The sequence below is a fragment of the Myotis myotis genome, unplaced genomic scaffold (genome assembly GCF_014108235.1).
Source record: "Myotis myotis isolate mMyoMyo1 unplaced genomic scaffold, mMyoMyo1.p scaffold_m19_p_38, whole genome shotgun sequence".
Lineage (NCBI taxonomy): Eukaryota > Metazoa > Chordata > Mammalia > Chiroptera > Vespertilionidae > Myotis > Myotis myotis.
The window spans coordinates 990690-1015976 of record NW_023416344.1 but is presented as its reverse complement, the minus strand read 5'-3'; the positions used below and the strand labels follow the sequence as shown (position 1 = coordinate 1015976).

The 25287-nt window shown below is 62.8% G+C and overlaps 4 protein-coding genes and 1 long non-coding RNA gene across 9 annotated transcripts; 3 read left to right on the top strand and 2 right to left on the bottom strand.

Annotated features, from left to right (window-relative positions):
• Nucleotide 1: 1 nt before the first annotated feature.
• On the bottom strand, nucleotides 2–12993 carry ADCK5 (aarF domain containing kinase 5). Of its 2 annotated transcripts, none has more exons than XM_036303679.1 (15): nucleotides 12865–12993; nucleotides 5611–5714; nucleotides 4715–4864; nucleotides 2527–2602; nucleotides 2196–2396; nucleotides 1978–2118; nucleotides 1786–1899; nucleotides 1569–1700; nucleotides 1413–1496; nucleotides 1207–1288; nucleotides 1040–1118; nucleotides 875–966; nucleotides 547–799; nucleotides 349–465; nucleotides 2–250 (listed from the first exon to the last, which is right to left on the bottom strand). In XM_036303679.1, exons 1-15 carry the CDS (start codon nucleotides 12874–12876, stop codon nucleotides 145–147), a joined length of 1743 nt encoding a protein of 580 aa, XP_036159572.1. In that variant the 5' UTR covers nucleotides 12877–12993; the 3' UTR covers nucleotides 2–144. The 2 variants fall into 2 exon arrangements, with proteins under 2 accessions (XP_036159572.1, XP_036159571.1); XM_036303678.1 differs by having other exon boundaries at nucleotides 7–144; nucleotides 12865–12977.
• Nucleotides 8381–13507, top strand: LOC118653096. The gene is made up of 3 exons (XR_004966777.1): nucleotides 8381–10530; nucleotides 10671–12059; nucleotides 13451–13507. It is a non-coding gene; the product is annotated as an uncharacterized LOC118653096 (long non-coding RNA).
• A 3514-nt stretch (nucleotides 13508–17021) lies between these two features.
• SLC52A2 (solute carrier family 52 member 2) lies at nucleotides 17022–19638 on the bottom strand. Of its 3 annotated transcripts, none has more exons than XM_036303737.1 (5): nucleotides 19321–19638; nucleotides 18854–19017; nucleotides 17809–18685; nucleotides 17590–17713; nucleotides 17022–17493 (listed from the first exon to the last, which is right to left on the bottom strand). In XM_036303737.1, the coding sequence occupies exons 2-5, from the start codon at nucleotides 18909–18911 to the stop codon at nucleotides 17281–17283; spliced, it is 1272 nt and encodes a 423-aa protein (XP_036159630.1). In that variant the 5' UTR covers nucleotides 18912–19017; nucleotides 19321–19638; the 3' UTR covers nucleotides 17022–17280. The 3 variants fall into 3 exon arrangements, with proteins under 3 accessions (XP_036159630.1, XP_036159629.1, XP_036159628.1); XM_036303736.1 differs by having other exon boundaries at nucleotides 18782–19013; nucleotides 19321–19637; XM_036303735.1 differs by having other exon boundaries at nucleotides 18782–19017; nucleotides 19321–19636.
• A 13-nt stretch (nucleotides 19639–19651) lies between these two features.
• FBXL6 (F-box and leucine rich repeat protein 6) lies at nucleotides 19652–22716 on the top strand. 2 transcript variants are annotated; one of them, XM_036303734.1, is made up of 9 exons: nucleotides 19652–20180; nucleotides 20379–20537; nucleotides 20696–20759; nucleotides 21059–21190; nucleotides 21265–21372; nucleotides 21460–21573; nucleotides 21642–21873; nucleotides 21959–22205; nucleotides 22494–22716. In XM_036303734.1, the coding sequence occupies exons 1-9, from the start codon at nucleotides 19771–19773 to the stop codon at nucleotides 22642–22644; spliced, it is 1617 nt and encodes a 538-aa protein (XP_036159627.1). In that variant the 5' UTR covers nucleotides 19652–19770; the 3' UTR covers nucleotides 22645–22716. The 2 variants fall into 2 exon arrangements, with proteins under 2 accessions (XP_036159627.1, XP_036159626.1); XM_036303733.1 differs by having other exon boundaries at nucleotides 21959–22716.
• A 55-nt stretch (nucleotides 22717–22771) lies between these two features.
• Nucleotides 22772–24787, top strand: TMEM249 (transmembrane protein 249). The gene is made up of 6 exons (XM_036303738.1): nucleotides 22772–22903; nucleotides 23372–23525; nucleotides 23684–23778; nucleotides 23868–24063; nucleotides 24190–24275; nucleotides 24523–24787. Exons 1-6 carry the CDS (start codon nucleotides 22901–22903, stop codon nucleotides 24700–24702), a joined length of 714 nt encoding a protein of 237 aa, XP_036159631.1. The 5' UTR covers nucleotides 22772–22900; the 3' UTR covers nucleotides 24703–24787.
• The last annotated feature ends 500 nt before the right edge of the window (nucleotides 24788–25287 follow it).

Sequence of the window (25287 nt, the reverse complement as noted above, 5' to 3'; positions counted from 1 at the left end):
GAAGTACGTGTGGTCATTGCAGGGCCTCCTGGCCCTGCCAGTGGTCAGAGCCCCCGGGGTCCCCCCACTCAAGCCGACAGTTGCTCCAGTGTCCCGGGTTGGGGGGCGTCCACATCTCCAGTCTGGGCCTCCTGCTCTAGGGCCCTAGGTTGCAAGGTACTCATATAGCCCCTCGTCCCTGGGCATGAGGTCCAGGTGCATCAGCACTCGAATCATGAGGACTGTGAACCTCATGGACAGGGTCTCCAGCCTGGGCGGGGGGGAGGGGGGCAAGAGGAGGGGTAGCAAATCAGTGGGGAGCAGGCCCTGGCCCCCCATGTGCCCGCTGGGCCTCAATTGTCCACTTACCTCAGGGCCACTTCAAACTTGAACATCTCCCAGATGACCCTGATGTGGCGTAGGAGGCTGGTGCCATAGACACTCGTGTGCGCTGAGCCTGCCAGGCGGCTCCAGCCCTTGACGGCACTGCCAGAGACATGGTCAGCCCAACCCAGCTCTCCCCCTGCCCCCACCCCCAACCCCACCGGGCTCCCTGCCAACACCCACCTCTTGGCCATGAGGAAGTAGCGATCTACGGGGGCGCCAAGGGAAGTGTTGATGGCTCGGACGGTATTGATGTTCCGCAGCACGAGCAGCATGGGCCGCGGCAGGGCCTTGAGCACGGCCATGATGCCTTCGAAGTGCTCCCGCGCCATGGCCTGCATGTAGGCCGCCTCCTCTCGGCTCAGCAGGTGGGAGCGCCACAGCTGCCCCAGGCGCACAGGCCTCTGCATGAGCACCTCCGAGAACAGGAAGTAGTCTGGGGGCGGGCTGAGTCAAGCTGCGTGCCCGTGTGCCCTTGCGGGGGCACGCGCACACACACACCCTGCCTCACCTTGTACCCCAAGTGCCGCTGCATGCGTCTTCATTGAGCTGTCGTCTCTCAGGATGATAGCCCGCCACAGCTGGCACAGGGCTGACCGGTCCCTGTGGGGCCCAGAGTGAGTCCAGCTCAGCAGGACAGGCAAGACAGGCTCAGCCCTGCACCCCCAACACTTACTTCTGATCCAGGAACTGGTAGAGGCCATGGTCCAGCAGCACCAGCTCTGCCTTCCCGTCCGGGCCTTTCCGCACCAGCACTAAGGACAGGGCACACGGCTCATGCTGGCCCGCTCCAGCTCCAGCCCCAGCCCCAGCCCCAGCCCTGCCCACTGTGGCACTTCCTACCGTTGCCAGGGTGGGGGTCGGAGTGGATGAAGCCCGTGTAGAAGATCTGCTCAGCAAAAGCCTTGATGAGCTTCTCTGCTATCTGGGGCAGGGACAGGGCCACGCCACTGTCACAGGGCACATGAGGTACCCCCTCCCTCATGCGACTCCCTGTGCACACGACGGGCGCACACCCCCCGACTCCACACCTGGGCACACGCACTCACATCCTGCACGGCCAGCCCCATGGACTTGATGGCCTCCACATCGTTGACCTTGCAGCCCTCACAGAACTCGGCTGTCAGCACACGCTGGGAGAGAGCGAGAGGCTGAGCTCAGCAGGCTGTGCGTCCCGGCCCCCACCCGGAGGGCACCCAGCCCACCTTGCTGGACACGTCCCAGAACACTCGGGGGACCACGACGTAGTGGAAGTGCTTCAGGTCCTGTGCACAGCGCTCAGCGTTCCGAGCCTCATTCTCAAAGTCCAGCTCCTGGGCCAGGATCCCCTTCAGGTCCTGGGGCCACATGGGCAGGCAGGTCAAGGCCAGGCACAGCCCCACACGCACAGCAGGGGGTGCCGCTCCTGCCCAGGGTCGTTACCTGGAGGACCCAGCTGAAGCCGAAGCTGGGGTGCATGAACTCCACCAGCCTGAGCAGGAGCTCCAGGGTGTGGATGTCCCCGTCGAAGCGGTCCCGCAGGTCGATGTACTGCACCTGCACGGGCAAGGCACTGACCTGCGGCACCCAAGCCTGCCGCCTCCCCAGCCACCGCCAGCAGGGGGGACCCTGTACCTTCACAGCCACAACGGTGCCATCGTGCAGCCGGGCACGGTGGACCTGGGCCAGGCTGGCGGCGGCGATGGGCTGGTAGTCAAACTCCTGGAAGAGCTTGTGGGGTAGGGCGTGGAAGTCTTCAAGGAACAGCTCGTCCACCTGGTGGAGAGGGTTCTTAGGGCAGCGTGGAGGCCAGGCCAAGCCCCGCCCAGCCTCTGCTCCAGGGTGGGGCTCACCTCCCGGAAGCCGCGCGTGAGGGCCCTGTCCTCCAGCACACGCAGCGTCTGGATGTACTCGGGGGGCAGCAGGTGGTTGAAGGAGCACAGCCCTTGGCCCAGCTTCACGTAGAGGCCCCCATTGTAGATGGCCCCAGACACCAGGGCATCAGCTGCCCGCTGATGACACGCAGACATCACCTCCAAGTACTCCGGGCTGTTCTGACCACAGGCATGGAGGGGGGATGGGGGCAGGCAGGCACCTCCTCAGTCCACCCAACACCCAGCTCCTCCAGAATCCCGCCCCACAGCACAGACAGGCCCAGCTGTCACCGAGGACGCACGGACAGACCTCTTCCACCCCTCGCAGGACGACGTTCGTGCACCACCAGTAGTCTGCGGAGATCTGCAGGCCGACCCTCAAGGACCTGCCAGCACAGGCTCCCTCAGCCTTAGCAGACGCAGTCTAAGGGCCCCCCTCCGCCCGCCCCTCGGGGCCCAGGGCCAGAGGAGGCTCGTCCCAGCCTCTGTGCTCTCAGTGTCCATCTCAGCTCCCGGTCTGCAGAATAGGCCACCGGCACTCACTCCACCCTCAGCCCGAGCAATGCCGCCCAGGGCCCATGGGAGTGAGAGCTGGGGAGGAGGGGGGAGGGGGGAGGGGGGGAGGTCTGTAGTCTTTTAGAGGACACTCGTCCAAAAGGAAAACCCACCCAGGACTGGGCACACTCGCGATGGCCAGCTGGCCAGCTCCCATGTGAACACACCCTTGCCCCAGGCCCTCACACTCCTGGCCCTGCCTCCACTCTCTCCCAGGCAAGGCCCGTAGACAGGAGCCCCAGGGAGTCGATTCCCAGATGGGGATTCCCACTGCTCTCCTGCCACGGCGACAGCCCAGCGCAGGCCCAGGCCCAGGCCCAGGCCCCGTCTGGTGCCTCCAGATCTGTCCAGGGCCCTGTGTCTGAAGAACTGACTACTGAAGAGGCCTGGCTGCGGCCCCGACTCTAGACCCAAGACATGGACTCTAGATGGACCCTGGTGCTGAAAGGGCTGCTCCTGGGGCGTGTGGTGACAGGGAAGATCAAAGGTCATGCGGTAGCAGCTTCCTGATTATGCTTATAAAGGAGAAAGTCCTTGTTTAGGAAACACTCAAGCTTTCAGGGATGATAGGGCATGTTGACAACTTGCTTGCAAAGTTTCCAGCAAAAAGTTGTATTACTCTTGCAACTTTTCTGGACATTTGAAATTGTGACAAAAAAGGTGGGGGGTGGGGGGGGCAGAGACTGTAAAAACGTCCTAAAGCAAACCTCCCACCCACCCCAGCCTTTGTGCACGGGGCACCTGTGACACACTCTGACCTCAGCCTCTGGCCACAGAACAAGCATCGGTGAGTCATGGTCAGACTCAGCCCCTCCCCGCGACCTCTGTTCTTCCCCGGGCTCTTGCATCCATGCTGCCACTACCCAGGACCTGCTGTGTGTCCTCCATCTCCAGAGGTCCCGTGGTCACCCAGCACCCGCCACGACGCCCCATCAGGCCTGCCTGTCCTGGCACCTGTGAGGCTTGGCGCCGATGGGGATACTCGTCTGGCTCCCTCCCTCCAATCCCAGCTCAGCCTCTGACAGGAGGCTATGGGATGTGCTCCTGGGAGCACAGCAGAGGCACGCGAGCCTGCTGCTGGGGTGTCCGACACGCAGAGCAGCCACACGAGGCAGGCAAGACAAGCCCAGGCCAGCCAAGGGGGCTTTTCAGCACCAAGCTGCACAGGGACAGAGAAAAGGCAGATCCAACTCCAGGCTCGGCCATCACCCTCGAGGCTGGCACAACAGAGGCCCCCGCCAGGAACCAGCCCAGGAGGGCAACTGGGAGTTCCAGGCAAACCTGTCAGCTGCCCACCAGGGAGAAGTAATGGGCTGGCTTCAACCAGGAGGCGGAGTGAGCAGGCGGTCAGCCATCTGGCATCTCCAGCCTCTGGCTAGGTGCCTGAAGGCCTCTGTGGCCTCAGCCTTCCAGGGGCTTCGGCCCAGGCCCGAGAGGCAGCAGGTGTTCACAACTAGCAGATCGGACACCTGCCCCAGCAGCACCCTAACTAGGGTCTCACGTGAGCGCTTTCCACAGGGAATCTTGTACACAGTGCGTTTAGGTAAACGACAGTTTTACTCAGTGCCAAGAGCTGGTTCTTAGGCCTTTGAGACTGAGGAATTCCTGGATCGGACCAAGAGCAGGAGTGCTGACCGAGGGGCTCCTTCAGGAGGTCAGCCCTGCCCCCGAGTGTCAAAGAGCCTGAGGAGCAGACAGCACCATGTCCACTCCAGTGCCCTGGGATAGGGTGAGGCCTCTAGGTGCCAGCTCTGGCGGGGAAGTTGGGACGAGAAGACAGGTGAGGAGGAGGGTGGAAGGCACCATTCCCCTCCCTACCCCCCACCAGTCAGGGCTGATCTGGAGGGTCTGTGGAGGCGTGTCCAGCGTGACCACTCACCTGCACGAGGCCCATGAGGGCGGGGCTGTGCAGGGAGAAGGAAGGGCCACGCCACCAGCCCTACCTGCCAAAGCGCATGACACCGTCCACCATGAGCCGCATCTTTCTCCTCTCCTGCGGCTCTGCGGTGAGGTAGCGGACGCCCAGGAGCAGCGGCAGCCCCACGGCCGTGGAGGTGAGCACCTTCTTCCATAGGGGCTGGGATCCCAGGGGCCTGGAGGGACAGAGAGGCACGCTGGCTGCTTGCCGTCTGCGCCCCATCCCTGCCTGGCCTGGTTGTGCAGGTGACGTTGGCCCCGGATGCTCTCTGACCACGGTGCCCAAGTCACCTCACCTGAGCCCACAGCACCCCAGATGCTAGGCTCCAAGGGGCCGGTGGATGAAGCAAGTGAGTCGCTGACTACACGGAAAGCCACTCACAGGACCAGGACTGCTTACCCTGTAGTCACCCCACCAAGCACCTCGCCAATGGCCCACTGGACTGCAAGCGCCAGGATGGCAAGCTGTGCAGGTAGTACAGAACATGGGGAGAGGTCAAGGCAAGGACCACAGTGGGACCAGCACCCACTCCGAGTGGCTGCCCCGCCAGGCCTGAGTCTCACCTGCACCCCCGCCCAACTCACTCTGCCCGCCCTGCAGAGGCGGCCACGGGCCCTGCCCAGCACTATGGGCCCTGGGACCTACCACTTAGTCTTCCCTGGCTCTAGTCTCAACCCTCGTGCCCCCGTGTACTGGCCCCACTACAGCAGCCCCTCCCACTTCCTGTCTGAGCCTCAGCTCGGCTGCCCTCTGCTCATCATGCTGTGAAGGGGTCCTGGCCCTGGGGCCCCAGTCCCAGGCCCTCCCACCACACCAGGAGCAAACCCATCCCGTCTTGTGTGTGGAGGGTGCACAGAGAAGATCCAGCCACAGGCCCACAGGACGTCGCCCATCCCTGCCTGGAGGCTGCAGAGGACTCACCACTGAGCGGGCGGGACCTGGAGGCTTCTCCTGAGGAAGGCGGCGGGGCCCAGGCGCTGCGGCCGGCCCTGCAGGGCAGTGCAGTGCAAGTGGCAGCGTGGTGACTGCAAATTGAACAACACAAGGTCAGAGGAGGCGGCCACCGCCCTGCCCGGCGCTGCGGGGCCTGGGACCGAGCACTCAGCTGTTCCTCCCTGAGCCTGAGGGGGGCGTTCCGCAGGAAGTGCCAGGAAGCCTAACCGCACAACCAGGAGGACGCGCGGGGAAGCGGGCCTTGCTAGGTGGTCGTTCTGAAAGCAGAGGAAGTAAGGCACCAGGAACTCATTAGGCCAAGTGGAGGTGCCAGCAGGAGAGGCAGAGAAGCTACGTTCCCAGGAGGCGCTCTGCCTACTGGCAGCCTTGGTCCCCCAATCTGACTTGTTACGAGTCTTGCCAGTTCCTCAACTACAAATTATCCAACTGCAAATTCTCAGTTTCTAGGGGGAAAAAATGCCGTTTATAGTAAGTCATACCCCACAGCACAGATGTTAAGATTATCATTGTGTGCCCGGCCGGCGGGGCTCAGTGGCTGAGCCTCGACGTATGAACCAGGAGGTCATGGTTTGATTCCCCGTCAGGGCATGTGCCCGTTGGGGGCTTGGTCCCCAGTGTGGGCCCTGAAGGAGGCAGCTGATCAGTGATTCTCTCTCATCATTAATGCTTCTATCTCTCCCTTCCTCTCTGAGATCAATAAAAATATGTATTTTTAAAAGACATCATTGTGAACTCTGGGCCATATAAGGAACTGACTTTCCAATCACTTTCTGGCCAAAGCATGCAGCCCTGAAGACAATTTCAAGGACAGCAAAACAAAGCAAAATGTCCATGACCTATTGTCCCGAGAGGAGGACGTGCTGGAAAACCTCTGTCCAGCAAGGCCACACACAGCGAGGCCAGAGCGGAGAGGCGTCCTGCACCTGCTGCCCCTCTGGCCTGCACACCTGACCCGGCCACGTGACGGCACATGGCCATGCCGCACAGAAGAGGAGGCCCAGAGGACATAGCTGTGCGCACATGGTGGTCAGTTCTCAGAACATCAGTCAATACCTGCAGAATGGCTGGGTCCAGGCTGGGGGCCCAACCGCCTCCCACTGGGCATCCAATGGGGGTTTGTGACAAGCACACGTGCCAGGAGGGCCAGCCCCACCAGCTCATACCATGCCTGTCTCTAATGCAGCTCTGCCCAGGCCCTCCTGTGTCCCTCACCTGACTGGTATCTTCTACTACTCACATCCACCGCTCACCCAACTCTGCCGGAAAGATCAGCCTGACAGTGGGCCCTGCGTGTGGCCAGGGACCACAGACATACATAGACAGGGCTGTGGGGACAGTACCGGGTGCCAGGGCAGGGGGGACCCTGTGGCCTGGCAGCAAGGGGACATCCACAGGGACACTGTGGGTTTTCTAGGCAGAGGACACGCATCCGTGAAGGCCCGAAGCCAGGAGAGGACAGGGCGTGTCTGAGGAGACCGGCCTGTGTGGTTGGAAATGCGTGTGCCCAGAGGTGAAGAGGGAGCTGCCCAAAGAGGGAAGGGTGGGGGCAAAGAGCCAGAGAGAGGCGGGCGTCCCAAGGCCCTCGCCAAGGTTTTCCCCAGGGAGGGGGCGCTGTGCTGGGGCATCAGCCTTGGAGAAGGCAGGGACAGGTGTCCACTCAGAAGGGCTGAAGCCCAAGTTAGAGTAGTGGCCGGGAGGGGCTGCTGGGAGGAGCCCAGAGTGTCCTGGGCAAGCGTGAGGAGCCAAGAGTGCAGCCACCACAAGCCCACAGCCCAGGAGCAACAACCGACAACAGCGACGCTGCCAGCCGCCGGGCTCATGCTCACTACCAGTGACCCTGAGAAACCCCAACAAGCAGGTGCGAGGGGGGCCTTCTCTCAGCACCGCTGGCCTCTGCAGAGTCACCAGGACCCCTGCGTGGGGTACTGGTGCTGGGCACAGTCATTGATCAAGTCTCTCCACTTGTGTAAATATTTCCAGTTGTTCATAACAAGACGTTAAATAAAAGGTTATTGGGAAAGTGTGGGGGACGGCTGTAGGTCAGGAGGCTAGAGAGACGGAACCCCAGCCTCGACCTGGGAGAACCCCAGACAGCCTGAATGGGCACAGATTGCAGGTGCACCTCGATGGGGCAATTTTTACAAATTAAAGGTTTGCATCCACCAAGTCTGTCAGCCCCGTTTTCCAACAGCTCATGTGATGGTCAGCATTTCTTAGCAATAATAAGCTTCCACTAAGGTATGTACGTTCTTTTTTAAGACACAATATTCCCGCACACCCACTCAACAGGCTATATGACCAAGAAACAAAAAATCCACAAGACTTGCCATACTGGGACATTCGCGTTACTGCAGTGTCCCCAAGGTCTGCCTGAGCTCTCGGTATGTGGGGCATGATAAAGTCTCCGTGGTTACGGAGCATATGTCCTTGTTCCGGGAATGCACAGTGAAGGCTCGAGAGTGGTTCCCAACCCTTTCTTGGCCACGTCCCACCTAAGCGCCTCTAAAATCCCGATGCCCTCCCCGTGGCGTATAATTCTTATTATTCAAAAAGTGAGCTCCTGTGCACCTGGAGGAAGTCTAAAAGGCCATGAACTTGGTCTAAACAAGCTTCCAAAGAACATGGCACCCATGAAAGAAAAAATTAAAAAAACGAAAGGACAGCTGAAGTACTGAGGAAGAAATCACTAAGAAATTGTTACACATGTAATAGAGAACTGAAATGCATCAATGTCACAATATATATTTATATACTGTATATGAGGCCCCTAGAACCACAAGAAATGCAAAAAAAGTCATTTAATTCATTCTCGAATTGCCCCCTTTAAAAATCAAATTGCCCCGTGGGGCCTTGGCCCCACATCGGGAACCACTGGTCTAGATAGAGGGTATGTGTCAGAATGTCTGTGTCTTACTATCAAATGGTCCAGTGACAACAAAACATATGTTTTCAAAGAGAAACAGAAACAACTGGGGCAAGACGTTAGCAGTGGGCAGGCCGAGGTGGTGGGCTGTCAGCTGGTACCTGTATGCCTATGTTTTCACGAGAGAAGGCTCGAAGCATCTGCTGTCCTACTGGGTGTCCCTGCCGGGAAGGTGGCGTTTTGGAGCCAGGCAAGGGGTGCTCGCCTGGACGATTCTGTGCTGGGCATCGGGCACTGTCTGCAAACACTCGGTTGTCACCACTCGGGGGAAGGGTGCTCCTGGCATCGAACAGAAGGAGATCGGGCCCACAACAGCCGCCCACGCTGAGCAGCGGGGGGCAGGCTCTGGATCTGGACATCAGGGGCTAGAAATGGGATCCGGGCACTGGCACTTACCAGCCATGCTTCCCTCTCTGTGCCTCAGTTTCCCTGTCTATGAAGTGGGGACCACCACACGGGCAAAGTTCAGATCAAGTGAACGGAGGCTTGCAAAGCTCGGAGCACAGGGAAGGCAGAGGTGTGTGCTGAGCTCCCCTGGCGTCAACGCGCCGCTCAACTCTCCCAGGCTCCCTCCTCACTGTGCCCAGCCACCCGGCTGTCCCCACGCCCTCACCTCCCCTCAACAACCCTCTGCCCCGCCTGACACAAAGCAGCGCACACTTGCTGGGCCGAAGTGAACTCCGTCAGCACCGCTTCCCACAGCTTCTTCCAAAGGAAAAGAAGGGCTTATTTTGCCAAGAAGAGAAGAGACCATTCCCAGTACATGATGAGCTTGGCGAGAGGTTATATGTAGGATGTAGAGTGGAAGGACCAGGGTGGAAGGGTGGCAAGGTGGGGTCTGCTGTAAGCCCCATGGGGTTCACCATGGCAGACCAAGAAGGAAACTTGCCAAAGCTGACCAACTGCACTCATTCTGAGAAATCAGCGTTCAGAGCAAAGGTCCACAGGTTGTCCTAGCAACGGGCCAACAATCGAAGAAGCAGAGCCAGGGGCCTGGATCAGAGGTTGTGTGTGTAGCACCCTGAGCCTTGGCACAGGAGCCCCAAGACCACGCCCAAACCCAGCAACACCCAACCGCCCAGGTGCCCCTGTGAAGGCTGGGCATGTGGCTGCAGGTGCTCTGGGCACCTCTGACTCAGCTGGCAGAAGCCTGCAGCGGAGGAGCGCTCCCAGAGGCTCGCCTTCAAGTCCTGGCCCTGGAGAAGCCCCCGCCCACCAGGGAGGGACGCAGTGGGAGGGCTCATCCCCAAAGAAGCCTGTGCAGCCCCACCAGGCACAGGCTGGTGTGGCCACTCAGGTTTCCGGGTCACCCCGGGAGACGGCACAGGGCATGCAGGCGGCTCCTGGCTCTCAGCAGCCTTGTGTGGATGGGGTGTCACGAGTGGGGAAGGGTCCCCGAGTGCCCAGCCCCAGGATGGAGGAACAGGCTGGTCTGCAGCCTCGAACCACCACCTGGTGCCGGGGCAACTGCCCTCCTGACACCTTTCCTCTCTGAATGGGTAACAGTCCACCTTGCAAGGCTGGAAGGGTGAGAGGTGGTGGAAATAAAGCTCCTCACTCGGGGCCTGACACCTAACAGGAGCTCAGCAAAAGGAGAGCGTTTGCTGACGGGGCCCCGGCCCAGTCGACACCACCCTGGCCCCACACGGGCCACCCGGGGGCCTCCAGGGCAGAGGGTCCTCACAGCCAGCAGGGCACTGTCCCCGGGGCATTCAGAGGCAAGGGTTTGGTGAGACAATGTCAAGTCACCTCACTCACAAATAACCTCAAACATTAATGTCACCCCCAATAAATTCAGTAAAAACTTTCTTAAAAGACTTTTTTCTGTTCTAGCATAAATTATCAATCAATTGATAAAACCTACAGGATTGGCCCCGGCTGGGCAACTCGGTTGGTTAGAGTGTCGTCCGATACACCCAAGTTGCGGTTTCGATACCCAGTCAGGCACATCCAAGAATTAACCAGTAAGTGCAAAATTCAGCAGCACAACATATAGATGTTTCTCTTTTCTGCCCCTCCCCTTCCACTCTCTTAACAAAAATCGATGGGAAATGCCCTCAGGAGAAGATTAACAACAACAACCCCTCGTGCTGCTCCTTTACAGAAAAGAATGCTGCAATGGAGTCACCTTCGAGCCGAGCACAGGCCCTGGCCGCCCCAGCCTCCCGACGACCGTCCACTGCTGTCACGGCTCCGGCGAGGAAGCCGAGGACCAGCGTCCACAGCCTCTGAGCCACGACAGCCGGTGCCGGCGCACGTGGACGGACCACCCGGTAGGCGCTCTGGCTGCATCGTGTCCCCAACTCACTTCCCAGCACGTGCTCCGCTGGGAAGCAGAAGCTCCACGGGTGTTGAACTGAGGTCAACAGTGACAAGCACGGAACGAGCCGGAACCCACGTGGCCTGGCCGAGGACGCTGGCTGAGCAGCAGGTGGAAGGACGGTCTAGCAAGAGACGAGCGGCCCCAGAGCAGCCTGGCCCCAGACAGGACTCCAAGATGAGACGACGCCACAGCACCCACAGGTGCCTGCCTGGTGGAAACTATCCCCATCACCCAAGAGACATCCCCGAAGCCCAAAGAGATCATGTGGCTATAAATGTGGGGCAGAGCCTGCAGCTAAACCTGCCAGGGTCCAGTCCAGGGGAGCTTCCAGCACCTCACACGTAACCTGAGCCCACCCAGGGCCTGAGCACCAGAGGCATCTGGACACAGGTGCAGAGAGGGCTACGGGTCCCAGGAAATGTTCCACATGCCAGCATCTGCCTGCCAAGACGACCGCACACTTGGCCCTGCACCCCTCCCACTCCCCAAGCCGCCAGTGTGGACAAGAGGACATGGGCTTCCCGTCCCCTGGCCTGTCCTGCTTCCCTTGAATGTGCGCACAGTGTGCCTGCAGAAACCCAGGGCTCATCAGAACTTGGCTAACAACGTACAAAGCAGCACGAAAAGATCTCTGAGCAGCAACACTCAAATGGATAATGGGTGTGTGTGCACTTGGATGCAGGGCAACGAAGGTGTGTGGTCACGCCCTCCGCCCCAGCCGAGCTGCTTGCTTTCCTAGCACCGCGGAGATCAGACAGCTGACGAGAAGGAAGAGGAGAAGTCACTGCACACAAGCTGCCCAGGGCAGTAAGAAGCCACGACCGAGTCTCCTGGTGATGCTGTAACAGAAACCTGCACAGCCCTGGCTGGTGTGGCTCAGTGGATAGAGTGTCAGCCTGCGGAATGAGGGGTCCCCGGTTCGGTCTGGTCAAGGGCACGTGCCTGGGTTGTGGGCTCCATCCCCTGTGGGGCGTGGAGGAGGCAGCCGATCCATGAGTCTCTCTCATCATGGATGTTTCTCTCCCTCTCCCTTCCTCTGAAACCAACAAAAATACATTAGAAACAACAACGAAGAAACCTACACCGACCGGGAAGGACCCCTGACGCTTAATAACGGGCAGCAGCCCGAGCCCTCGCCAGGAGGGGCGGCCACACAGCCACGTCCTCAGGGTGAGCCGGGAATCTGGGCCGGGGCGGGGCGGGAGGACCCCCTCAGCCCCTGGGTCCCCCTCGGTTCAGTGGCTGAGCAGCTCCTAACCGGGGGCTAAAGCCTGCCCCTCGCCCTGGCACTCGGACCGGACCGATGGGTGAGAAGCTGCAGACACTGCGAGGCGCGTCCTCAGGGCCAGGTCCCTCCCGCTGATCCGCCCGCCACAGGCTCAGGCCGTGCATGTCTCCACCGACACGGCTGGGTTTGCAAGAGAAAGGCCGGCGCCACAGAAAGCCGACCTTCAGGAGGGGCCGGCCAGACCCGGGGAGCGGTGGCCGCGGCGCCAACCACCGGGCACCAGCTGCCGGGTCAGGGCCACCGCGAGGCGCGGGCAGGGGACCAGGGCGGAGGCGAGAGCGGGAGCCGGGCAGGTGCCGGCTCGGCGCGGCCCGGGGGGTCAGGGCCCGAGGGAAGGGAGGACAGCGAGGGCTCGCGGCCGGGTCTGAGGGACACACAGGCGGCGGCCGGAGCTCCGTGGGGAAGGGCGTCCCTCCCGCAGGTGCCCGTGAGGACGAGGGCTCCGGGGTGTGCGCGGCACACGCTGCCGGGCTCCTGGGGGCCTCGAGGGGCGTCCAGGGGGCAGGGCACCCGAGGCGGCGAGGACCCTGAAGAGCTGAGGGCAGGGCGGGCGGCCCGGGGACCGGCTCCCAGACAGGCCCGGACGCCCCGGCTGGGGGTGCGCAGGGGCTCGGGGCCCTGAGGGGCCGCACGGGCGCCTGGCGGCGGCCGGGGAGCGGAGCGCCGGGCCGCACGGCGAGGACTCACCGGTCTCCACATGTTCCGGCCGCCGCTCCCGCTCCGGCTCCGGCTCCCGCTCCGGCTCCCGCTCCGGTTCCCGCTCCGGGCTGGCTCGCGTCGCCCCGCCCAGCAGCCTCGGCGGGGGCGGCACACTGCGCAGGCGCGCCCGGCGGCGGTGGGCGGGGCCTGAAGCCACGCCCCGACGTGCCCGCGTCCCGGCGGCGCAGCGCCCCCTGTCGGCCCCCGAGGCCCCGCATGAGCGTTCAGGCTCCGGCGGGCGGCTGGTCCTCTGGCGCCCTGGGGTCTCCTCGCGTCCCGCCCGGCCCTCACGAGGGGACGGGACCTGGGACCTGCGGGCCCAACGCTCCTGGGCTGGGCGTGGGGGCGCGTCTCCGCCAGAGCTCGGTTTCCTCGCCGCGGAACCAGGCCTGTGAACTGAAAGGTCCCGGGTTCGATTCCGGTCCAGGGCACAGGCCCGGGTTGTGGGCTCGATCCCCCGTGGAGGACTTGCAGGAGGCAGCTGCCCCATGATTCTCTCTCATCGTGGATGTTTCTCTCTCTCGCTCCTTCTTCCTTCCTCTCCGAAATCAATAACAATATATTGAAAAAATAGATACAGAGAGCAGCATTGAACAGACCGTCAAACTGCAGAGGGAAGGCGGGGCGGGGGCAGTAAGACATCAACCAAAGGACTTGTATGCACGCATATAAGCTTGACCGGTGGACACAGACACTAGAAGGGTGAGGGCACGTGCGGGGGTGGGGGTGGCTGGGGAGAGGTCAATGGGGGAAGAAGAGATGTAATACTTTAAACAATAAAGAGGTTTTTTAAATTGCTCCAAAATAAGTAAACTAACAAAAAAAGAAAGAAAAAAGAGGAAGTGTGTATTAAGCATGACTCTCACGCAGATATGAGTGATGTGTGCATGCTCTAAGCTCCAGAATCTGTCCTGTGACTTTCCTTGGAAATAGGGCCGTGACCGATGTAATTAAGGTTCTCCATGAAACCATCCTGGATGCGATGGGCCCTGAACCCAATGACTGGTGTCCTGAGGCGGAGAAGGAGGTCGGAGACATAGAGGAAAAGCCCCTGTAAAGACAGGCAGAGACGGCAGTGATGTGGCCACCAGCCAAGAAATGTCAAGAATTGCTGGCAGCCGCAGGAGCTGGACACAGGCCTGGACGCTGCTCCTTGCGAGCCTCAGGAGGAACTAGCCCTGCGGCCACTTTGATTTCTGACCTCCAGCCTCTGGCTCAGTGGCAAAATGAACCGTGGCCAGGAGGCTAGTTCATGGGGACTGGCCCATGGGGACTGCCCCTGGTGATGTGTTCCAGCAGCAACTCAAAAACTAACACACTGCTCCTAATATAAGGTGACAGCAGAAGATTTGACTTTGGGTGGTGGGCACAGTGCAATAGACAGATCTTGTAAACATAGAAACCCACACCTGAAACCTATACGTTCATGTTGACCAATGTCACCTCAACCAATTTAATATTTTGTTAAAAACTAGTCAAAGGTTTAAGTCACTACCTAATGAGAGCCAGAAATGTGGCTACAAGTTCAAAAGAGAAGTTCAGAACCACAGATTTATATGGAGTGAAAGAAGGCAGAAATGAACTTTATAAAGATGGAGACTTGTTCTTTCCACTGGGAAAAAACAAAGCACATTTGAATCTCCCCTGGACCAAATTTATCTGCTAAGGTATAAATGGAAGGGTGCCCGGATGGCCTGGCTCAGTGGTTGAGCATCGACCTATGAACCAGGAGGTCACAGTTTGTTTCCCTGTCAGGGCACATGCCCAGGTTGCAGGCTTGATCCCCAGTTGGGGGCGTGCAGGAGGCAGCCAATCAATTATTCTAATCACCGATGTTTCTGTCCCTTTCTCACTGAAATCAATATATATGTATATAATTTTTTTTTAAAATATATTTTATTGATTTTTTACAGAGAGGAAGGGAGAGAGATAGAGAGTTAGAAACATCGATGAGAGAGAAACATCAATCAGCTGCCTCCTGCACATCTCCTACTGGGGATGTGCCCGCAACCCAGGTACATGCCCTTGACCGGAATCGAACCCGGGACCCTTCAGTCCGCAGGCCGACGCTCTATCCACTGAGCCAAACCGGTTTTGGCAATGTATATAATTTTTTAACCACATTCCTGGCTGGTGTTGCTCAGTGGACGCGGCGTTGGCAGCACGCCTGTGCGGTTCCTGTGCTGAAGGAAGGCCCCACCTTCAGTTACCCAGAACACGGAGCCGTGTCCGGGGACTCACCGCAGCCCCAGCTGCAGTGGCCACGCCGGGAAAGGAGGTGCCCGTCCAGGCCCTGGCTGCTTGGTCTGGTTTTTTTGTTTTTGTTTTTTTTAATTTTATCTTTAAATTCTTTATTAGTTAAGGAATTACAAATGTGTGCTCCCCCCCCCCCCCCCCCGGTCTGGTTTTGAGGAACTGAAGGGCCTGCTCCTGGTGGTGGGAATGACAGCAGTGGCCCTGGTGGCTCAGGCTCCACTGTCACCCAGGGGGCTGCCCTCCAGGGCCTCCTTCTAATGCCCCAGCCCCAGGCCTGAGAGGCTTTTGGGCAGAGCTGGGAGCTTTAGAGCCACTGATACCTGCTGTCCAGCTGGAGGTCTGTGTTCTGGGACAGGCACTGGGGCAGGGCCCAGCTCTGAAGGTCCTGGCATGGGGGCTGCCCTGCCTCCCTGGCCACAGGATTTGGCTCTGGGCAGCCACGAGGAATGGGTATGTCGGTGGCTCTCAGGACTTGGCCCTGCAGCCTCTCCTCCCCTTGGTATTTTGGCCTCTGTCCTGTTTCCTATGGGCACTGACCAATGACTGGAAGGCCCTGCAGACTTCAAAGGGCAGTGGCTTCCTCAAACCCCCACCTCCAGCTCCAGGGAAGCAGGAGAGAGGTGCTGGTGGTGTGAGGCCCCCATCTTCCTCCCTCTAAATCTTTACTCACCACCACCAAAGCCCCCGCCTCCCAAAGGCCAGCAGCCAGGCATGTGCCCCTGCTCCACCCCCGGAAGGAAGGCTGGGGCCTGGCGGGTGGCCTCCTGCCCTTAGGGCTGGGCTGTGTCTGAGCCACTTGGGAGCCCACCGTCCAGGCACGGGGCCCCTCCCTCCCACAGGGAGGCCCTTGTGCTCAGCTGGTCCTGCCAAGGTGGGTGGCGGTTGAAGGGGATGAGGGAGGAGGCAGCTGAGGGCCTCAGAGGCCCCCACACAGGCTGAGTCAAGGAGCTGGGCAGCAGGGACGGAGCTGTATCTCCCAGCACCCACTCCCCGCGACTAGTGGCTGCAGGGCTCCTAGCAGAGGTGGGCCCTCGTCTGTGCTGCCCCCCCCCCCGCCCCCCTGCAGCCCCATCAGCACACCCTCTGCAACCCCCGCAAGCGCTCCGTCCTGGCTCAGACGCTCACTCCAGCCTGTGGGAGAACCGCCTAGTCCTGGACAGACCGCGTCTGGTACAGAGATCCCACCCCTGCAGGTGCCGGTCCCGGTTCCCAGAACACGGAGGGAACCTTCCTGCGCTGCTCAGGAAGGAGGTGATGCCGGTCCGCCTGAATACTAAGGCGCTGGGGGCCTTTGATCACAGAAGGAGCCAGAAACTGGAGGCTGGTGGCTCGGGGGAGGGGTCAGTGCTCTTGAGCAGAAAGGTCCCGACTGGCTGGAACCTTATACCAAGGCCTCTTCTGAGCCCCTCCTGTGCCTGGACCTTGCAACAAAGCCCTGGCGTCAAATCCCCCAGAGCAGCAGGCGAGTGGGCCGCGCCCAGGTCACAAAGCAGGGACAGCCCATCCTGTCCATTGTGCCTGGCTGGCTCGGCCACCACAGGACTGCAGATGCTTGTGGAGCAGTGGCCCAACTGGGAAGAGGCCCCGCCATGTAGCCGTGGTCCCGGCGGGCTGACACTGGTGGGCACCACGCTGCCTGTGTGGGTCCTTGGCCCAGACTCCAGGCCCTGGAAGCTGGCCTTTGCCCTCCCTCTGGGCAGTTCTCAGGGGGCTGGGGGAGTCCAAGAAGCAAGGTGTCGGGGGCAGGAGTCCTGGCTCAGAGGCCATAACCCCCGGAATATGAGAACAGCGTGGGGGTGGTAGGCGCCTAGGAACAGCCAGACCATGACTGTGGCCGGGGGAAGTCTGTCTGCAGAGGACAAGGTGCTCCTGGGGTTAACAAGTCTGACTCAGAAAAAAAACGCTTTACTGTGCAAACCCCACACAGGGCCCAGGCCCAAGCCCCGCCCACAGCGCCGGTCGGGACCTGACTGGGGCCTGCTCTGTGGTCCCCAGCGTGGCCTGAGGTGCCAGGGTCTCCTGTGGAGTGTGCCGGTGTCCATGTTCATGCCCGGCGTGGGGAGGGCCTCCCGGGACCGTGGGCACCAGGCACAGCGGCAGCCCCAGCCTGAGCACAGGTGGGATGGAGTGAGAGCCACCTGCCCAGCTTCAGGGTCCACACAGGTCCACACAGTCCTTCCCGCTGCGGAACACGTGGTAGATGCTGGTCGGAGGGAACATGGCGACAGCACCAAGCAGGGAGCCCACCTGGATGGCCACACCAACGGCCAGCAATGCTGGCCGCCCGCCCCCATGCAGCAGGGAGCTGGCAGCCACCTTCACATAGGAGAACAGCCCCAGACACAGCACCCACGACAGCACCTAGGGGAGACACAGCAGCAGGCTGAGCATAGATGCCTCTGGCTCCCGGGCACACCTCCCCTGCCACCCTCTTGCTCCAGTGTCCCGTGCGCTTACCACAAAGACCATCCCTGCAGCCGTGCCCACGAGGGGCGGGCAGGGGCTCAGGATTGCCAGCGCCATCAGGTAGCCCCCAAAGAGCAGGCCCAGCAGAGAGAAGCCGCCCAACCCGGCCAGAGACCTGCCAGGGGTAAGCAGGAAGTCAGGACTGGCTGTTCCTGGCCGGGGTCCCCATCCCTAGGTTCCAACCCCAGTGGCTTAAGGCCCCCTGTGCACCTGCACAGCACTCCCATGGCCAGGAAGCAGGCGAGGGGGTTGGCAGCGCTGCCCAGCACCACGGCCAGGTGGTAGGCCAGGCGCCCATAGGGCAAACAGGAGAAGCTCTGCACAGCTGGCAACACGCCATTGGTCAGTGCGTTGGTGACGGCCAGCAGGCCCAGCAGGCAGGCACTGCGGGCAGAGAGCAGTCGTTGGGCCTCAGGGTCTCGGCCGGGCGTGGTGCCTGCCACCTGGAAAGGTGGCTCCTGCAGTGGTGAGGCCTCTCCCTCCGCCTCCTCCTCCACTCCGGGGGCTCCCACCCGACAGCCAGGCCCCAGGCCTTCCGTGGGCATGGACGGTGGTAACGGCGGCAGCAGCAGCAGAAGACCCTGGAAGGCGGCAGCCGAAATGACCAGAAGGGCAGCCAGCGTCCAGAAGAAGGTGCTGGCGGAAAAACGCTCCGGGAAGTAGTGGGGAGGCCCCGGGGTGCCGTTGGTGGGGGCTGGTGGGCACTGGAGGCGGCCCACCCCCTGCGCGAGGGCCAGCACGCAGGGCAGCAGGGCACTCAGGCCCTGACCCAGGAAGAAGGACCGCAGAAAGGGAGGCGGCAGGTGGCTCAGGAAGGGCAGGAAAGTAACATTAGAGGCACAGCAGGCCAGCGCCAGCACCAAGGCCAGCGTCAGGAAGGCCACGGAGTGATCCTGCCCGGCCACGGGGGCCACCTGCTGCCACAGGGGGGCCAGCAGGGCAGTGCCCGCCACACTCAACGCCTGCACCACCTGGATGGGGGCCCGCTCGCCCTTGCCTGGGGCCAGGCGTCTCCACAGCGTCACCACCAGCAGCCCCAGGTTCCCCAGCGCCACCAGCACAGAGAGGTACGAGGGGAGGCTCCAACCTGCAGGAAAGGCAGGGGGCCACGTCAGAGGCAACGCGGCTGCAGCCCGCCTCCCGGGCCGGCCTGGCCCCCCGCTTGCCTGCAACTCTCACTCACCCTCGGGGAGGTCTTTCACCACCACGGGCAGCTCCACCCAGATCCCGTTCACGGCAGCCCAGGAGCCCATACCGAAGAGGGCTACCAACAGGTGGGTCAGCACCAGACGGCCCAGCGGGGGCGCTGCCATGAGCCGAGGCTGGGCCCCCAGGACAGCGCACAGGTCAGCTCCTCTTGCCGCACCTCGGTCCAGAGAAGGCGCGTCCACTCTTCTGGAAACTGCAGACCTTTTCTAGCTTGAAGGAAACAGACGCAAATTCGGGATCACAAGGAAGAGACGCCGGTGTCAGAAGAGGGTCAGACGGCCAAGACCGGGAAAAGTGGAGGGTGCCGGGAGGGGAGGGGCGGAGGAGGGTCCAAAATAGATCCAGTAGCACCTGCCTCCGGGCCAGGACCCCCACACAGCAAGGCTGGCAGGTGGGGAAGCGGGAAGCCCGGCCCCCGGTGCCAGGGAGGCCCCGCCAGAGGATGACCAAGAGGGAGCTGGCCACCCCCAGAACAGACGTGGGCACAGGGCCCCTCTCGGGCGCCACGCTCACCTTCGCAGCCTGGCGCCACCTGGGAGTGCCGAGCTGTCCGCGGCCCCGGAGCCTGAGCCCAGCGGGGCTCTGAGGGGCGTGGCCGCGACGGGCCCCGCCTCCTGCGTCGGGCGACGGCGGACAGCAGCCGGGGCGCCCGGGTCCTCGCGCCTCCCGGTCCAGCGCCCGAGCGATCCCCGACCCGGCGGCCGGCCTCCCGCCACGCGGCCTGCAGCCCAGGATTGTGGTTCCAGCCCAGAGCCGGTGGGGCCGGGACAGAGCGGAGAGTCCACCTCCCCGGCCCGGACACGGTTAAATCCCGGCCTGCCAGCCCCGCCGGAAGCCCCGCCCCGGAAGTAGGCACGGAGTCGTTGGAGAGATGACAAGCCCCTCCCCGGACACGCCCCTTCCGCCGTCGGGCTCCGTTGCTTCCGCTCCACTGGAGCAGTCGGTGGAGTGCCGCGGGTACCCATGGCTCCCGGGGGCGCCCGGCGGGTCCGGAGGGCCCGGCGCCGGGTGCGCGGCGCGCCAGCGGCCGGGGAGCGGACCCGCTCGGCCGAGGACTGGTGGTGGGACCGGCTGGCGCCGAGCGGCTCCGGGTACCACCTGCTGCAGGCCGACAGCATGCTGCTCGTGCTGCCCGGCGCGGGGCCCGCTCGCGCTCGCGCGCACCGCCGCGCCGCCCGCCGCGCCCAGCCGCTGCCGCCCGCCGGGGCCCGCTCCGCAGGGGCCAAGGCCAGGCACCGACCCGCACCCGCAGCCGCGCCCGCGCCGCCGCCAGGGCCCGACCCCGGCTGGGGCGACCGCATCCCCTTGGAGATCCTGCTGCAGATTTTCGGGCTGCGGGTGGCGGCCGACGGGCCCATGCCCTTCCTCGGCAGGTACCTCGGGTCCGTCGAGCGCGGCGGACCTGTTGCCACCGCGTGGGGAGCAGAGGCCGCGCGCGTCTGAGCGTACACACTGTGCCCGAGAGGCCGGTCCCTTCTGGGGTCCGTTTAGAGCCCCACGAGCCTGACTGTGCGCCGCGTTGTAAGAGTTGCCGCAGCCGGTGCGACCCTTCAGCAGAGGGTTTCTTCCAGGGCCGCACGCGTGTGCCGCCACTGGCACGAGGCCGCCTCCCAGCCCGCGCTCTGGCACACCGTGACCCTGTCGCCCCCGCTGGCTGGCCGATCTACCAAAGGCGGCGCCAAGGCCGAGAAGAAGCTCCTCGCTTCCCTGGAGTGGCTTATGCCCAACCGGTGGGGCACCCCCTCTTTTCCTCATCCGCTCACTCTACCTGTGTTGTGTGGAAAGTCCCGGGCCCCTCCCTGTGTCCCTGCACCAAGGCGATGGGCGGGAGAACCCTGAAAAAGGCAGCGTGGGAACCTTTGCAGCTCAGCCTCTGCTGTCCCCCCAGGTTCTCGCAGCTCCAGAGGCTGACCCTCATCCACTGGAAGTCCCAGGTACATCCCGTGTTGAAGGTGAGTGCTGGAGGCTGCCCTGCAGCCAGCTGTGAAACTCTGGAGTTGCCCATTGCTTCCAGGGAGTGGGCCAGGCACCAGGGGCCCAACACTGGCCCATGGGGATACCTGCCTGGCCCTCCTTCCCTGTTGTCTCCTCCAGCAGGGAGGTGTCAGAAGCAGGAGCCCCCAGGTGGGCCTGGCATGGGCGGAAAGGAGGCCGTAGCCGGGGCAGCAGACTGGTGCCGGTCACTGGTTTCGTTCTCTTGCTGATCGTAGCCTGCCCTCCCCCAATCCCGCGGGGTCTCTGTCCTCTGCAGCTGGTCAGTGAATCCTGTCCTCGGCTCACCTTCCTCAAGCTTTCCGACTGCCATGGTGTGACTTCGGACACTCTGGTCATGCTGGCCAGAGCCTGCCCCCAGCTCCACAGCCTGGACCTTCAGCACTCCATGGTGAGCCCTGTGTCCCCAGGGGCCTGGAAGAAGCCCAAGCCACAGTGACAGGCACCCCTGTGCTGGGTCCTCAGGTGGAGTCCACGGCTGTGGTGAACTTCTTGGAGGAGGTGGGGCCTCGAATGCGCAAGCTGTGGCTGACCTACGGCTCCCAGACCACTGCCATCTTGGGTGCCCTGCTGGTAGGTTGGCGATAGGCAGGAGCTGAGTTGGTGCCGAGCCAGGGACTGCCAGGCCACTGACCCCCTGGTCGCCCCCCACTTCTGCAGGGCAGCTGCTGCCCCCAGCTCCAGCTCCTGGAGGTGAGCACGGGCATTCACCGAAACAACACTCCCCTCCAGCTGCCCGTGGAGGCCCTGCAGAGAGGCTGCCCCCAGCTGCAGGTACCCGATGCCCCACCTCTCCCACCTGGCACGCCCCTCCCCACCTGCAGCCTGGGCCTTGCTCCCAGGTGCTGCGGCTTCTGAACCTGATATGGCTGCCCAAACCATCGGGGCGAGCGGCGATTCCTGGCCCAGGCTTCCCCTGCCTCGAGGAGCTCTGCCTTGCCGGCTCCACCTGCAACTTTGTGAGCAACGAGGCTCTGAGCCGCCTGCTCCGAGGCTCCCCTGGCCTGCGCCTGCTGGATCTTCGAGGCTGCGCCCGCGTCACACCCGTCGGCCTGTATGACCTGCCGTGTCAGGGTCAGCTCCCCTGGGTGGCGGCAGGGCAGGTGTGATGTGGGCCCTTGCCCACCCCACAGCTCATGCCCACCCCTCTCGCCTGCAGAGCTGGAGCAGCTGCACCTGGGCCTGTATGGCATGTCAGATCGGCTGACTCTAGCCAAGGAGGGCAGCCCCCTGTTGACCCATAAGTGGTGCCACACTCTGCGGGAACTGGACTTGAGTGGCCAGGGCTTCAGTGAGAAGGACTTGGAGCAGGCCCTAGCCGCCTTCTCAGGCCCCCATGGGGGCTCACCCCCAGCCCTGTGCTCCCTTAACCTCAGGGGCACCCGGGTCACACCAAGCACAGTCAGGTCAGCACCCCCTCCCCCTGTCCCTTGGAGCCAGGGTGGCATGCCTCCTGTCCTGCCAGGCTTGCCAGTTCCAGGGTCTGAAAGGGGAGCATATACTGGCAAAGCCCCTACTTGGAGTCGGGCTCGGGGACACCAAGGGAACTGGAATTGGGCCTCGGTGGCTTGGGTGGCAGAGCCAGCTGTGGTGCACGGGCAGAGAGGGCTCCCCAGCCTGGCCGAGCCCTGGCAGGGCCGGAGTCTCCTGGGAGCCAGTGGCTCAGTGCCCCATGGCCTACCTTGCTCCCACAGCTCTGTGATCAGCAGCTGCCCAGGCCTGCTGTACCTCAACCTGGAGTCCTGCCGCTGCCTTCCCCGGGGCCTGAAGCGGGCCTACCGGGGCCCAGAGGAGGTCCAGTGGTGCCTGGAACAGCTGCTCACCTGCCCCCCTGGCCCCAGCTAGGCTGCCTGGCCCTGCACCCTTTTCCAGTTTTGGATGTTGGAGCATTTTGTTACAATAAACATTTTAAGAACCGTGTGGTCTTTGGTTTGGGGTGGGGGTGGTCAGGGCTTATACCTGAGGGAACCACTTGAGGCTAGAGCTGGCCTGGGGTCTGGTTTTCTTTTGGGGGGTGGGCCCCCAGGATCCTGAATCTGCCTGTGGCTGTGCCTTGGACTGGAATCCTGGGATAAGTGTGTGTCCCACCCTCGGAGATGCCATGGTGAGCTGCCCTCGGTTGTGAGGCTCTGGCCTGGGCAGGCGTAATGCAGGGGACGGCCCTGCTCAGCTATGGGGTTTGGTGTGGGGTACCTGCCTACAGATTTCTGTCCATCTTAGACCTGGGGTGTCTCACCACCCCATCCTTCAGGAAAGGTTTTGAACCAGGTTGTACAGGAGCTTCCCACAGGTGGGGTGGGCCTGTGAGTGCCCACAGCAGGGGCCTGGCCAGGGGACTCTCCTGAAAAGGGGCAGTCAACAATACAGAACCTTCTAGAACCCAGCACCCCAAGCTTCTAGAACCCAAGGGTGCCGCCTGGGGTCTCCCCTGCGGTTCGCCTGAGCGCTCCAGCTCACTCCTCACTGTAGCCCTGGCAACTTTATTCCCGGTGCCAGTAGGACTAGGGGGAGCGGGGTGGGGGGGAAGGGGCGGCAGGAGAGCTGCCCAGCTGACCGCTTATGCCTGACCCAGGCCCAGGTCCCCGATGACCTCATCTTCAGCCTTCCCACTCCCCCTGGCAAGCGCTTCCAGCTCTGGGCCCTAGGGCTCTTCTGCACCGAGCACCACTTGGCCAGGCGCCTCCGGAACAACAGCTGCTACCCGTTCACGCAGCAGCAGCCCAACGGTGCGGCGCGGGGCGCACGGCCAGGCCGGCTGGGCGGGGCGGTGACCCGAGTGGGGCGGAGCCAGGGCGCAGGGGCGGGCCGGGGCCTGGAACCCGCCGGCTGGACGCCGGTCACGGCCACCGCCACCCCGGTCTCACGCACCTGTCTGCCCGCGCAGTCTTCGTGCTCGAGTACTATCTGGACACGCTGTGGAAGGGGGCGCTGCTCTTCCTCGTCTGCCTCGTCCTCATCATCTCCGGCCTCGTGAGCCAGGTCAGCTGCCGGCCCCGCCCAGGCCCCCCACACCCCGCACCCCCGGCCGCCACTCGGCGCCCCGCCCGCTCAGAGGCTCCCGCCCGCAGGTGCGGAATCAGGAGACGTGGGGCTTCCCCGCGTACGGCATGGGCGTGGGGCTGTGGCTCATGGTCTCGTCGCTGCCGCGGCGCCGCCTGGTGCTGAACCACATGCTCGGCACCTACCACTTCTCCATCCAGGGCCGCAGCGTGTGCCAGGGCCCCATCCACCTGGTCTACGTGCGCCTGGCGCTCAGCTCTGACGGTGACGAGGGGACGGGGTGGGCGAGGGTGTGCGGGACGGGCGGCTGCTGGGGAGCGGGCGGGGCGGGGCGGGCCAGCGGGTCCCTGAGCCCCGCCCCGGCCTCGGGCTGAGCCGCGCCCTCGCCAGCCCGCGGAAGGTGCTTCTTCCAGCTGGTTCTGTGCGGCCACAAGCTGGAGCCGCTCATCCTCGTGCAGCTGTCGGAGCGCTACGAGGTGGGTCCCGCCCCGGCCCCGGCCTGTCCTCTCTCCCCCGCGCTCCACGCGACGCTGACCACGGCCTCGGTCTTCCGATGGCGCCATTTCCCAGGCGGTCTCGGCCTGGCCTGTGCGCTGCAGCGGGCGGCGGGGAGGGCGCTGGGGATGACCACCAGGCTGGACCTGCGGCCTGGCCAGGGGGGTGGCGGCCGCGGGGCCGCTCCTGCCCCGGCGAGAGCTGAGCACCGCCCGCTCGCTCCCCCAGCAAATGGAATTCCTGGGCCGGCACATCGCCCGGCAGCTCAACATTAACTACTTCGACTTCCCGACCACCTCCTACCGGCACGTGGTCCGCCACTGGCCGCTGGGGGTCACCTTAAGCCCACGCGGCGAGCTGCAAAGCTTACACCCCCACAGGGGCACTCAGTTAAAACTGGACGTGTGACGCTCCACCTCCTGCACCGCCAACATGCCCCCTCCCCTCCCACCCTCCACCCCCACTCTCCTCCCCTACTCTCAATAAAGCTGCCACTTGCTTCTAGGGGTCCTTTTCTCTGTGCGGGAGGCTCCCCCTCGGCGTCTTCTCCTAGTGCGCACCTCCCAGGGCCTCCAGGCTGCTGTGAGGAGGTGGCCCAGCCAGTGTGGCTCAGTGGTTGAGTATCAACCTGTGAATCAGGAGGTCAGGGTTCCATTCGAGGTCAGGGCACATGCCCAGTTGCGGGCTTGATCCCCAGTGTGGGGTGTGCAGGAGGCAGCTGATCCATGATTCTCATCATCAATGTTTCTATCTTTCTCTCCCCTTTTCTCTCTGAAATCAATAATTTAAAAAAAAAAAAAAAAGGTAGGGGCAGCGGTGGGAGCGAAGTGGAGGAGCGGCCAGAATCTAGGAGGTGGGCCCATCCTCAGGCGGGTGTGGACGTGCTGCCCCTCTTGGGCAGCTGCCTGAACTGGCCTCAGGGGCTGACCCATGAGCAGAATCCAGGAGTCAGATGGATGGGTCCCATCTGGGTCAGGTGCCTGCTCCTGGTCC